Source organism: Syzygium oleosum, unplaced genomic scaffold, assembly GCF_021117445.2.
Source record: "Syzygium oleosum isolate NSW1041296 unplaced genomic scaffold, Sole_v2.1 Sole_v2.02, whole genome shotgun sequence".
Taxonomy (NCBI): domain Eukaryota; kingdom Viridiplantae; phylum Streptophyta; class Magnoliopsida; order Myrtales; family Myrtaceae; genus Syzygium; species Syzygium oleosum.
Window position 1 is genome coordinate 6972332 of NW_026607486.1, and position 13493 is coordinate 6985824.

At 38.0% G+C, this 13493-nt stretch overlaps 2 protein-coding genes across 14 annotated transcripts; both read left to right on the plus strand.

Annotated features, from left to right (window-relative positions):
• The first annotated feature begins 568 nt into the window (after positions 1 to 568).
• Positions 569 to 4304, plus strand: LOC115690171 (uncharacterized). Its single transcript, XM_030616435.2, has 4 exons — positions 569 to 1217; positions 2303 to 2394; positions 3387 to 3454; positions 4157 to 4304. Exons 1-4 carry the CDS (start codon positions 614 to 616, stop codon positions 4302 to 4304), a joined length of 912 nt encoding a protein of 303 aa, XP_030472295.1. The 5' UTR covers positions 569 to 613.
• A 4534-nt stretch (positions 4305 to 8838) lies between these two features.
• On the plus strand, positions 8839 to 11630 carry LOC115689789 (DEK domain-containing chromatin-associated protein 2-like). 13 transcript variants are annotated; one of them, XR_008814798.1, is made up of 5 exons: positions 9576 to 9888; positions 9967 to 10134; positions 10658 to 10753; positions 10840 to 10949; positions 11180 to 11630. XR_008814798.1 is itself a non-coding variant. In XM_056304457.1 (4 exons), the coding sequence occupies exons 1-2, from the start codon at positions 9003 to 9005 to the stop codon at positions 9568 to 9570; spliced, it is 498 nt and encodes a 165-aa protein (XP_056160432.1). In that variant the 5' UTR covers positions 8839 to 9002; the 3' UTR covers positions 9571 to 9888; positions 10840 to 10949; positions 11166 to 11630. The 13 variants fall into 13 exon arrangements, 3 of the variants coding, with proteins under 3 accessions (XP_056160432.1, XP_056160439.1, XP_056160424.1); XR_008814797.1 differs by having other exon boundaries at positions 9579 to 9888; positions 11166 to 11630; XR_008814794.1 differs by having other exon boundaries at positions 9580 to 9892; positions 10658 to 10761; positions 11191 to 11630.
• The last annotated feature ends 1863 nt before the right edge of the window (positions 11631 to 13493 follow it).

Sequence of the window (13493 nt, forward strand, 5' to 3'; positions counted from 1 at the left end):
TTTGTGACAAAAAAACCCCAAACTTATTATATCCTTATGACACATTTACCCCAAAATTTTGGTGTCACGAAAAAAGTTTAGGATTTTTGATGTCACAAAAAAAAAGTTTAGGGTAAATGTGTCGCGCAAATATAAGTTTGTGGTTTTTTGTGTCACATAAGCAAGTTTAAGATAAATGTATTACACGGGTACAATTGTGGGATTTTTGGTGTCACAAAAAATGATTTAGAGTAAATATGTCATAATAGGTAAAGTTTGAAGTTTTTTGTGACTTTTTTACTGAATTAAATTCCAATTAATCAAATTCCAGACGGATTCGTCGTGACAGGCGAACGACAGACAAGAACGGCAGAATTGGACCAGGAGATTCGAGTTGAGAGGACCTGCTGCCGCATTCTAATAAAATCAATTGAAGCAAAACAACAAAAAATAAAATAGCATGAGATTAATGTGCGATATCTCTACTTGCTGAAGAATCTGACTTTAACTTTAACTTTAAATAAAGTAAAGACGTTCAGAAATAAATTGTGTTCACCATTCTCTCTCCCATGTCATCGCTGTAAGCAGTACGCACAAAAACAAATATTGAGAGAGAGAGAGAGAGAGAGAGAGAATGGTGAACACAATCAAGCTCTACCAGCCCTTGTTGCGAGCGGCAATGAAGCTCACCGGCGTGAGACCTCGAAAGATCGAGATCGAACCCAGAACTATCATGAACTTCTGGGCTCCAACCCAAACTCAAAGCAGCAACAAGCCTGCTGTCGTCTTCCTTCACGGCTTCTTCGGCGACGGCATGATGATGTGGCAGCTGCAGGTCCTTGCGCTCACGAGGAAGTATGCCGTCTATGTGCCGGACCTCCTCTTCTTCGGCAGCTCTGCCACAGGTGACAGCCGCCGGACTTTGGACTTCCAGGCGGAGTGCGTGGCGAAGGGGCTGGCGGCACTTGGGTTGCAGCGGTGCATGGTGGTGGGGTTCAGCTATGGCGGAATGGTGGCGTTCAAGTTGGCCGAGTCGCAGCCCGAGCTGGTGGAGTCGGTGGTGGCAACGTGCACTGTACCAGCAATGACCGAGTCGATAAGCAAGGAGTGCTTGAAGAAATTGGGGTTTCCGACATGGTCAGAGCTTTTGTTGCCTAATACTGTAAGCGGGGTGAAGAAGGTGGTTGGGAGCCACAGGTTCCCTAGAATCCCTAATCGTGTTTTCAAGGACGGTTTAGATCGTTCCAAAAAAAAAAAAAGGACGGTTTAGAGGTATGAGCTCCATAAAGTTCTCTACGTAACTCAGGCACACAAACACCTTGAAACTCATTGGTTCCGTACCACGCACACGCACACGCACTCAATTGAATATTCTTGCTATCATACTATAATCAAAAAGAGAATTCCGAAAGATATTCTAATCATATTTTAAAATTTATAGTTTAAGTGATTTACAAAATATACTGTTGGAAGCCAATCCTTCTATACATAGTCTCCCTTAGCTTGTGTAAAAATCTGATCTGAACAAGTTTTATCGTGATTGTTTTATGTTTCTAGCATTGATCAAAATAAGGAGGTAGATCCTTGACAAAAGTTTTGGGGGTAAATTACACAAAACTTACCCGAACTTTGTGGTAATATACATTTACTCCTAAACCTTCAATTGTTACACATTACTTCATGAACTTTTGTTTTGTTGTAGTTGTTGACCATTTGTTATATTTTTTGTTAGCCATGAATTTAAAGGGCAAATATGTATTTCATCTCTCTTTTTTTTTTTTTATAAACATCTTTCTTTTATCCTTGATTTCCATTGGGGTAAAACAAATAATGAAGAAAATTTAAAAGAAAACAAATTAACCGAAGTGTTAATTTAAAAAGATATTAACAGCGATAGTATTGCTGAAACTAGACATATTTCTTTTACCTTGATTTCCATAGGAGAAAAATAAAAAAATAAAGAATTTTTAGAATTTTTTTAAATAAAGTGTTAATATAAAAAGAAATTAATAACAATAGTAAAAACTAAAAATTATCAAGATTTGATGAAAATATTGATAGAAATAATAATAAATTTAAGCAAAAGAAACACAATTAAGTAAACAGGAAAAGGACCTATGTAACAAAAAAGTCAAATTACTAAAAATTGGATATGGAGTTTGTATTTTTAAATAGTTAATTATTGCAGGAAAAAAATTTTCAATGAAAAATTACCTTAGATTTCGATTAATCATTTCCCTTCATGGATTGAGGACATCATTTCCTTTATAATTTTTAAAAAAATATTTTTGTCAATCAATCTTTTTTCTACATCATGGATTGTAGGTCATGTTTGACTACAGAAAGGAGAGAGCTGAACTGTTGCAGGCTTTTGTCATTCCAGACAAGGACTTCACTTTGCCAGAGTATTCCCAGGTTTAAGTTCATCTGAAGAAGCTTCCTCTTTCTCTTCTTAAAGCATAATAGGCTGTGAGATGGCTCACGTGTATTGAGCTCACGTGCTATATAATGATCTTTTGTAATGATCAAATGATCAAAATGTTAGTGGTCTGCCCTAGGAATCAATCAAGGTTGATACTCTAAAATTAGTTGTGGATTAGGTTGTGTCGGAAAATCGACATTCAGTATACTTAGGTAGTTATAATGTCTTGCTAGACACCGCTTATGACTTGTGAGCCAAAAATAGTTTTGAGCACACTGCCAATGTTTAGTGAACCTACAGGGTCGCACACAAAAGCGAACTGAATTAATATTTTCTGTGCGCCGGGATCTACTCAAAATAAGAAGTAGATTTTTAATTTATTCTCCTATTCAACTTATCTACTCGGTCGTGCGCGTTATGAGATAACGATTAAATGTACGATTGAAGGTGGACGGTTTGGAGGGCCCAAATCGCCTGGCCCACTTCTTTTAATTCCGCTGGATAATGATGTTGTATAAATAGATAGAGAATCGTTCTCTGTCTAGGGTTTTTCGACAGAGTATCGAAAATCAAAAGGCATTGTAGAAAAGGAACTTCAAGATCTTTAGCTAGCACTTGGATCGTTGGAGACTTCTGTTCACGTGTGTGGATACCGGTAGAGGCGCAACACTTGGGGCGCTAATCCAGACACAATCAATTGTCAATTTACGTTCGATTTGCAAAAGGTACGTATCGAACTTCTGTCTCGATTTCAATATACACATGGATCCTGTCTAGGGTTCTAGGGTTTCGGTTTACAAATATATTCCGCTGCGTTTTAACAACTGTGGAACCCTACGTCGAAACCCTACACAAAACTGTCTACATTTGTTATGTAAAGTCAACCTTACTGTTATTTTTCAATTTTTGGTTAATCTATATATTGTGGTATTCTTTGCTGCCATACCTATTTAAGAAATATGCTGATGATAATTGATCCTTGCAGAAAGTCCATCTGGTATGCGGCGAGGACGATAATATCTTCAGTGTGGGATTAGTGAAGGAATTCAAAGAGTAATGTCCATCTTTTTTTCTTTTCTTTTTCTCATCAAGTAGATTATCAATCATTTTTTCTATTATGTTGTGTAGCTTAATTAATGTTATTTATATATACATATATAGAGAGATCTATCTCTGTGTCATAGATATTGTATGTAGTTAATTTTACTGCATATATAAAAATACTTATGTTATTGTTTATAAGCACATTGAATTTGAAAAGATTATCTTTAATTTCACATTCTTGTTGAAACTCTTGAAACTTTATTGAAAAAAAAAAAGACTCGTTCACTAAATTTAGAACAATTAGTGTTAAAAAAGTCTAATTTCCTGTAATTTTCGTTATCCTTAAATTTTTATTTGAAAAATAACATATTTAATCTAGTGCATTTATTGTCCAAAAGTCTATTTTTCTTTAATTTTTGCTTCCTTGGCAAAACTCTCAAATTTTCACTTGAAAAACAAATACTCATTTCATTGGATTTTGGTGCATTGAATATCCAAAAGTCTACTTTAATATATATATAAAGATTACATGTTGAATTCAATTCCCAACATTTATCCAACACTGTCATAGTCCTAAAAGATTTTTTTTATTTTCCCATCCGGTAATATTTCTGATGTTACGGTTACGGCTGGGACTCTTAGTTGATACATGTTCGTTCCACTTAATTCCTTTGCTAGTTTTTGACTTGTTCAATTACTTTCTCTTGGCAGAAAATTAGGAAATAAAGCAACATTGGAGTGCATTGAGAATGCAGGCCATCTTGCTATTCTGGAGCGACCCTTCGTCTACAGTAAATGTTTGAAGAGAATTCTTGCCTCCATTTACGATGAGAGGTCAAACGAGCTAAGCTACGAGTGAACGTTGTTTATATGCAGAGTTATATATTTGTTGAGAGTATGAAAAACTATGATAGTACTTGGGTTATGCTTAATCTTTCTGGAGTTTGAACTTAACTTACGTGGCTGTGGGAACTTGGAAGTTCTCGAGACGTGGTAAAAAAATTCTATGTATTTCCGATGTATGACATCCCCGTCCATCAGATCAATCGCTCTCTATTAGGTGGAGCGTATTATTAGTATCTATTTCTCCATTTGATAAATCCTAGCATGAGACAATTTTGGTGCCAACATTGACTAATACAAATCTCGTGCATGTCAATCCTTGTGTTGGCCAACCCTATGCCAATCACAATCTGACTGACATAATTTGCATGACATCTTACAATTATAAAGTCAATATCTTGCTTAATATATCAATGCCTCACAAATCCAATATTTCTTTCAAAATGGCCAATACTAAGGGTGAGCAAGATGGACTGCCCAAACTAGAACCGGACCAACCGGTTTGGTCCGGTTCTCGGGAATATCGGTCCGGTTCCCAGTTCCTAAAAGTGGAACCGGTTTCCGGGCAGTCCAATTTCCGGTTCTAGGGTGGGAACCGGACCGGATCGGATTGATAAATATATACGTTTTTAATTTTTTCATATATATATAATATTTAATATTGGTCCTATTGGAACCAATTGTTTAATTTTTTCATATATTATATATATTTTTCCAATTTTTCCATGGCCTTATGGGATCAAATCAGAACTACAAAGGAAAAAACGGAGCAATCGGTTCCCGATTTACAAATAATATTTAATATTGGTCCCATTGGAATCGGGTCCGGTCCCCGGTCCTAAATACTGGGAACCGGTCCTCCCGGTCCGATTCCCAGTTCTTGGGTTGGACCGGACCGGACCGGAAACCACTCACCCTTAGCCAATACCAATTTTCTATCATTTTTACGTGCCAACACATTCACAATAGTTACATGAGGTTGTGCACGAGATAAAAAGGTTGGCATCTCATGGGAAAGATTGATAATGTCACGTGAAACGACCTATCTATAATTTAGAATATGAGAATGGTTATGCATACGGCGTGATGACCCAACCAATTTCCCATGAGTCAAGTCCTCCAAAAGAAATAAAAGTAACCATATAAGGTGGTGATCATTTTTTATTAATTATCAATATGCCTTTCCCGTCGAACGTTGGTTTGTGTCGCCTTGTAATACTCCCCATGTTCTATGCTTGGACCAGTCCATTCCCACCATACTAGAAGCATGTGAGGAGCTGCACTCTCATCTCAATGATCACTCTCCACCTTGTCAAATTAGCTATAGGTCTAGTCCATCCAAGAATGGCACATCTCTACTTGAGGTGGTCTGGCTTTGATGCCATTTGTGATGACCCTGCCCATTCAAGTGGGCCAACCCTCGAAGGGGAATACTCGAAGTAACCAAATAAGATGGTGCCAAGGTGAGTCTCAACTTATGAATCATTTAATAATGCCTTTTTTATTTGATGTGGGATTTGAAATGCCATATATAAAATATAACAAGTTTTTCACTCATAATTTAAGAACGCACGAATTGCATAATACATTCGCAAAATCCATTATCAATGAGAGTCAAATTAGGATTTGAGAAAAACTACTCACATCTTTTAGGGAATTTGATGTTAGTTGGGGTTGTCAAAATGTTTCTCCTTGAAACCTAGCGAATATTTTTAATTGTTCCCGAAACACGACATTATATCCACTCAAATCAATCGCCACTTGTTAGGTGAATGTCATGACTTTCACAGAGGTGTACCACCCAGAGAAAGCTAACAAATTACTAAGTATACACTTAGTGTGGACTCTCCTCAGTCAATACCAATTGTAACTGTGGTATTTTGATTTAATCAATTAAATATGCAATTCAAATCATTTGGGAGTTGCCACGAATCTATTACGGGTCGATTAGAAACTCGAGTATAATGCGGGAGAATATTTTACTTATGAAAATTAGAGCTTCATGAATACGGGGACTTGATTATACTAGATAAATCTAATGTTCCACTACAAAAAACTGGGATTTTGCCACGAAAATTTGCGACGAAAAAGTTTTCGTCGGAAATTTGCGACGACTTTTGCAACGAAAACTAAAATCGTCGGAAATTTGTGACGAAAAATTTTTCGTCTCAAATTTCCGACGAAATTAGCGACGAAACACTTTTCGTTGCAAATTTCCGACGATTTTTGCGACAAAATATTTTTAGTCGCAAATTTCCGACGATTTTTTCGACGAAAAATTTTTTGTCGCTAATTTCCGACAATTTTGGCGACGAAAAATTTTTCGTCGCTAATTTCCGACGAATTTTGCCACGAATTTAAAGTTTCCGGCCAATTATTGCACTATGTACTATTTTCGTGGCAAACGAAATTTAAACACCCCTTATGTTGGTGGCTTTTTTTAAATTCGTGGCAAAATTCGTCGGAAATTTCCGACGAATTTTGCCACGAAATTTAAATATGCGGTATGTTGGCGTCCTTTTTAAATTCGTGGCAAAATTCGTTGGAAATTTCCAACGAATTTTGCCACGAATTTAAAGTTTCGTTGGAAAATTATTGCACCATGTGCTATTTTCGTGGCAAAATTCGTGGGAAATTTCCCACGAATTTTGCCACAAAATTCAAACACCCCTTATGTTGGTGACTTTTTTTAAATTCGTGGCAAAATTCGTCGGAAATTTCCGACGAATTTTACCATGAAATTTAAATATGCGGTATGTTGGCGTCTTTTTTAAATTCGTGGCAACATTCGTTGGAAATTTCCGACGAATTTTGCCACGAATTTAAAGTTTCGTCGGAAAATTATTGCACCGTGTACTATTTTCGTGGCAAAATTCGTGGGAAATTTCCCACGAATTTTGCCACAAAATTCAAACACCCCTTATGTTGGTTCGTTGCAAAATTCGTCGGAAATTTCCGATGAATTTTGCCACGAAATTTAAATATGCAGTATGTTGGCATCATTTTTAAATTCGTGGCAAAATTCGTTGGAAATTTCCGACGAATTTTGCCACGAATTTAAAGTTTCGTCGGAAAATTATTGCACCGTGTACTATTTTCGTGGCAAAATTCGTGGGAATTTCCCATGAATTTTGCCACGAAATTCAAACACCCCTTATGTTGGCGGCTTTTTTTAAATTCGTGGCAAAATTCGTTGGAAATTTCCGACGAATTTTGCCACGAATTTAAAGTTTCGTCGGAAAATTATTGCACCGTGTACTATTTTCGTGGTAAAATTCGTGGGAAATTTCCCACGAATTTTGCCACGAAATTCAAACACCAAAAATTCAAAACGCCAGGCCGAAACCGCGAAAACCAAAAAATATCACACCCCAAACATAAATAAAGGCAAAAAAAAAAAACACAAGAGGCCCAATTTTAATAAAAAATATTATTAATAAAAAAAATATTTTACCGGCCATGGCCGGCGACCAGGCCATGGCCAAAAAAATAAAAATATATATTTTTAATAAAAATATTTTAATAAAAAATATTATTAATAAAAAAAATATTTTACCGGTCATGGCCGGCGACCAGGCCATGGCAAAAAAAAAGAAAAAATACTTTTAATAAAAATATTATTAATAAAAAAATATTTTACCGGTCATGGCCGGCGAGCAGGCCATGGCCGGCGAGCAGGCCATGGCCAAGAAGGAGGAAAAGAAAAAAAGAAAAGAAAAAAAAAGAAAGAAATATTAAAATATTTAAAAATATTATTAATAAAAAGAAATTTTGTGGCGTTACCAAACGCATTTCTGTTCGTTTTCTATTCCAAGGATGGAATTTTAGGCCGTTAACAAACGCCTTAAAATGCTCAAAATCAATTCCGGGCACAGAATAAAAAAGAATCATTTCTGAGCAGAATCTGTTCCCGGGCATAGAATCGTTATCATGCGCAGCCTGAAAGGACGAAGCGAAGCTCTTTCTCTCCGAAGTTTCGTTCTCTCCTTTCGCAATTCCTCACGCCAACCGCCTAGGTACCTGCTCACCCCCATGCCTTAGTGTCGCGACCACTACAAAAAAAAACAAGGATTTAGCCACGGAAAATTAGCGACGAAAAAAAAATTCATCGCTAATTTGCGACGAAAAAAAAATTCGTTGCTAATTTGAGACGAAAAAAAATTCGTCGCTAATTTGAGACGAAAAATTTTCTGTAGCTAATTTGCAACGGAATTAGCGACGAAAAAAAAATCCGTGGCTTAACCAGCCACGGATTTAGCGACAAAAATAAACTCTCGCTTCACTTTCCCGACTATTTTTAATTTCGTGGCTAATTAGCCACGGATTTAGCGACGAAAATAAATTCTCGCTTCACTTTCTAGACTATTTTTTAAATCTGTCGCAAAATTACACTACAAAAAGTAAATTGAGCCACGGAAAATTAACGACGAACGTTTTAGTCTGTCGCAAATTTCGAGTTCCCTGCCCTCGCTCCCAATTTGCCCGCCCTCACCCCCCCCTATCCCATTCTCTCTCTCTGTCTGTCTGCTGATCTTTCTTCACCCTCGCTCCCTACCTCTCCCTCTTTCGTTTCTGTCGATCAGATCAGATCTGCTTCCGCTTCTCCCTTCTCCTTCTTCCCTCTCCCCCATACCCCCAAACCTCTCGCGCTCGCTAAGGGTTTTCGGTACCCCCTTCCCCCACCCGCGCTTCCTCCTGCGACTCCTCCTCGCCCATGGCCTCCGGAGCCCTAGAGGCCGCGGAGCCCCAAGGGGCGGCGGCTCCTCCCCCCATCGAGGGCAAGGAGGAGCTCCCCGAGAAATCAGAGGTGGAGGAGGCAGATCAAGAGGACCGAGAGATCGCCGCTCCGGAGGAGGAGGAGGAGGAGGAGGAGGCCGAGGCTTCCGACGAGGAGGCCGAGGCTTCCGACGAGGAGGCCTCGGCCAAAGATGACGACGGGGACGACGCCCCGAAAGAGAAGGAGAGCGAGGAGAATCCGAAAGGAGGGAGCTCCGTGGAGAAACAGGGGGTGCCCAAGAGGAGGAGGAAATCGAGTGCGGCGAAGAAAGATCCGGCGACGCCCGGAATCGAGCGGTATTCCGCTCCTGCCCTCGTCAGGACGCCCTCCAGCAAGGGCTTCTCCATCGAAAAGGTACTGGCACGCTTGGACTCTCTTTTTTAATCTTCTTTTCCAAGGGATTAATGGCTTGCTGGTATTTCAGGGTCGTGGTATACGACTTAAGGACATTCCCAATGGTATGTTTCCAGCTTTAATTGTTTCCTCATGGTTTACAGTGGGTTGATGACCATAGCCTATTGCATTCGTGTATGATTGGTTTCTTATGTCTTTTTTTTTGCTAGACTATAATTGGTTATAGGTTTCCAGTTGGATCCAATTGTTAACAAGGCTGCTTTATACTTGTGATGTGTTCTTATAAAATCAGAGTTTTGAGGTTTTAAATCAGCTTGCGGTTGCAGTAGTTGTGGATCCCATTTAGAGTGTCAAAGGGAAGGTGGTGATTGATGCCTTCCGTTTGATCAACCCACAAACCATGATGCTTGGCCAAGAACCCAGGCAAACAACCTCCAACCTTGGACATCTCAACAAACCGTCCATCCAAGTGAGTGCTGTCCATAAATTGCTGTCTTTGAATATTGAGTTTTGATCTTATCTCATGGGGTTGACTTCATATTTTTAGGCATTGATCCATGGGCTGAACAGACGCTATTACTCAATTGCCATCAATTACAGAAAGAATGAACTGGAGGAAAAAATGCTACTTAATCTTCACAAGAAGAAATGGACAGATGGCTTGACGCTTCGCCGTTTTGACACACATTCTCAAACCAATGAACAGACTGTTCAGGTAAGTGAAGGTCTTAATCCGTCGCATCTAGATTAGAGAATTGGTTGCACCAGTCACTTAGAGGTGGATTCTGGACAATGCAAGACAAGGCCCTCTGCTCAAGCATATTTTCATCTAGTGTCCATGTTTTCCTAATTAATTAAGATCAATTAGCTTGCGATGCATATAGACTTTCATTGAACTGGATGTTGAGAAGCTGTCGTTTCTTGCAAAACGAATGATTGTTTTCAAATTCATATCCTTGTTTTAGTTGGATTTTTATTTTGGGTGTCCAAGGCTCGGAGGAGAAAAATTTAGGTTTTATTATCCAAAGGCTAAGGACATGTGCTTTATGCTTTAGGTGTAGTGTTGTTCATTCTTTGGTATATTCTCTTCCAAAAACTATTCATGAAAGTGCACTGCAAAGATCCTTTTTTAAAAGGATTGGCAAAGACCTATTCAATGAAAAGCGACAGGGCAAAAATTTATAGGTGACAATCTAAAGTCAAAACTTTACACGATTCTTGGTGCATACTCTGGACAGGTGTGACAAATAAATTACAACGCATCCACCGCAATTATCGTGTACGAAGCAAAAAGGTCCTTATGGCCATTATGCATTCTACTTGGCCTCATTATGGTGTGCAGGTGCTTTAGGTTCTCTCTTGTACAAGTTACAATGTACTACGTCTTTTTTATCACACCACTGACCTTTCTGATTTCCAGTTTCACTCAAAGAGTGTTGCGACTTGTCATGGGAGATAGATTTTCGAGAATTTCAGGGGAATAACAGAAGATTATTTCTTTCTTCAGAAGGAGATATGCTCATTTTACTGGTAAGGGCAACTTATTTCGAGCAACTGTACATATTTTGGTTTTTCATTGGGTTGTTGGGGGAAGGTTTGTCTGAGACTCCCTTTTTTACCTCCCTTATGTAATATGTTGCCATTGTTCAGAAGAAAGATTCAAGTTTTCTGTGGCCTTTGTTTTTGAGTGTTATTAGTGACAACTTGTTATTATCATTTTGGTTGACTGTATCTATTTCTAAGCAGTAAACTTTTGTTAGCGCGAATCCAGGTGCCCCACGGTAATCATATATCAGGACAAGTTCGTTTAACAAATACTCCCTCTGTGGAGATTAATGGCAATCACTTCCTTCAAGAGGTTACTAGAAGCAGAAGACCAGTGTATGATTTGGACTAGAGGAACTGTCTTGGTATGTCAAATCTGGGGACTTCACCTGCAACCATTGACATGAAGCTTTTGACATGGAGAAGGTTAGAAGGTTTGGCTGCTAGACTTGGTGGGGCCAAGAACATATTCTGTGAACTTTTTTCTGATAACAAGGTTGAGAACACCTTTTGGTTGGATAGTTCCTCAATTGAGAAGGTCTGTCTTGAAGAGGAAGAATGTACCTTTCAGTTTGGTTCTTTGTTTATGTCATTCTTGTGGAAAATGTAGATGAATGTATTTCATTTTCATATTATTATAATATTTTGATGTTATTAAGTGTTTAATCAATGTTAAATATAAATTCCAAAAATTAAGTTTGCTTTTGATTAGGTTTAAAATCGAAAAATAAAATAAATGATTTTATCGTACGATCACAAATTACAAAAGTTCGTTGCGAAAATAAAATTTCGTCGCTAATTTCGTCCCTAAATGATATTTGTCGCAGAGTTTGTCGCAAAAGAATTAATAAAAAATCGTCGCTAAATTCGTTCATGAGTAATGTTAATGGCAAAAGTAAAAATTTTTGGTGGCAAATTAGCGACGAATTTTGTCACTAATAAGTTTGTCGCAAATTACTAACCAAAAAAAAAATTTCGTGATAAATTAGCGACGAATTTTATCACGAATAATTAGCGACGAATTTTGCAAAGAATAATTAGCGACGAATAAAGTTCGTGGCAAATGAGCGACGAATTTTGCCACGAATAATTAGTGACGAATTTTGCGACGAATTTTTTTTCGCCGCAAATTAGCGACGAAAATTGAAATTTTTCGTCGCAAAATTTTGCGACGGCGTATTAGCGACGGATTTTTTTCCGTTGCAAATTCGTTTAGCGACGAATTTTGCCAAATTTTTCGTGGCAAAATTCGTCGCTAAGACCTAACTTTTTTGTAGTGGACCTTCTCTTTGGAATCAATGTCATCATTGATACGTCCAGCTTCATAAGAAATGAGAGTTATGATGAGTTCATTAACAGTGAGGGGCATAATTCTTTGTGTTTCTCAAATGGAAGTTTTGATGTTCCATTCCTTTGAAATGGCTTGAAGAAGCTTGTTTACTTTCTCTCCCGATGAGATTTGTCTGCCTTGATAAGCAACTCCATTGACAATGTTAGTGAACCTATTGAACATGTCAGTAACTGATTCATCTGGCTTCATCTTGAAGGATTTGTATTTGCTAAGGACGATGTTCTTCTTTGTTTCCTTGACTCTGTTAGTTCCTTCGTAGGTCAGATGAAGTCTGCCCCAACGATGATTGGATGATGCAGGAGCATCCGACTTAATTCCATCAACAAAATTAGCACCATCGATTTTCATTCAAGTTAAGGTAGAATTCGGTCATAACTTGCTTCGTTAGATGATCGACAAGGAGACTATCAACCAGGTTACCAATTATTAAGTTGTCGATTCTTCCCTTGACATTTAAAGCTATAGTTTCACAAAGAATAATTGCTGATTTCAATGCGGATCGACAACATATTGATGGGAGGTTATTCTAAGAGATTTCCTATGACATTTGCTAATTTATTGAGGTGGTTATCCTATGATCAAAGGTGGAGCATCAATTTTGGGAGAAGAACCACAAGAATGAAGAGTTAAGATTTCAAGTCTCCATGTCTTTGTTGCACTTCATAGTTCCTATGTGTCATTAATGCATTTCTGAATTCATTGTTCTTTATGAGTGCAAGTCTCAAGAGTCAAAGTATTAAGTTCCTAGGACATTAATTGTTTTATAGTTCCCATGTCATTTAATGTTTGTCTCTTTAAATAGGGGATTGTTCTCAATTGTAATGCGGAAGACTTTGAATGAAAATATATGAGATTTTCCTCTGTGTGAGTGAATTTCTTTAAAGAGTGGATAACTCCTATATTGATTTCTTTATCCCTAGAGATTGGATTACTCCTTAGTGGTGAGCCAAGAAGTACTTTATTCTTGACTAGTGGTTTTTTTTTAGGCCTTGGTAGTGAGCTTCTCATATCCTGAAGTCCTTTAACCTTGGCGGGTGGCTTGTCCTTTAAGCCTCGGTGGTGAACTTCATCGATTCTGATCTTCATCTTTAGTTGGTGGCGCGTCCTTTATACCTTGGTGGTGATCGTAACCTATCTTTCATTTCCATTTTACCCTTCGGTAACTATCCTGTAAACAC

Excerpts from the sequence above, each read along its gene's own strand:
- LOC115689789 (XM_056304457.1), top strand. The coding sequence starts at position 9,003 with ATGGCCTCCGGAGCCCTAGAGGCCGCGGAGCCCCAAGGGGCGGCGGCT. Across the intron at positions 9,420-9,489 it reads AGGGCTTCTCCATCGAAAAG|GGTCGTGGTATACGACTTAA; the intron begins GTACTGGCACGC and ends CTGGTATTTCAG.
- LOC115690171 (XM_030616435.2), top strand. The coding sequence starts at position 614 with ATGGTGAACACAATCAAGCTCTACCAGCCCTTGTTGCGAGCGGCAATG. Across the intron at positions 2,395-3,386 it reads CTTTGCCAGAGTATTCCCAG|AAAGTCCATCTGGTATGCGG; the intron begins GTTTAAGTTCAT and ends TGATCCTTGCAG. Across the intron at positions 3,455-4,156 it reads TTAGTGAAGGAATTCAAAGA|AAAATTAGGAAATAAAGCAA; the intron begins GTAATGTCCATC and ends TTCTCTTGGCAG.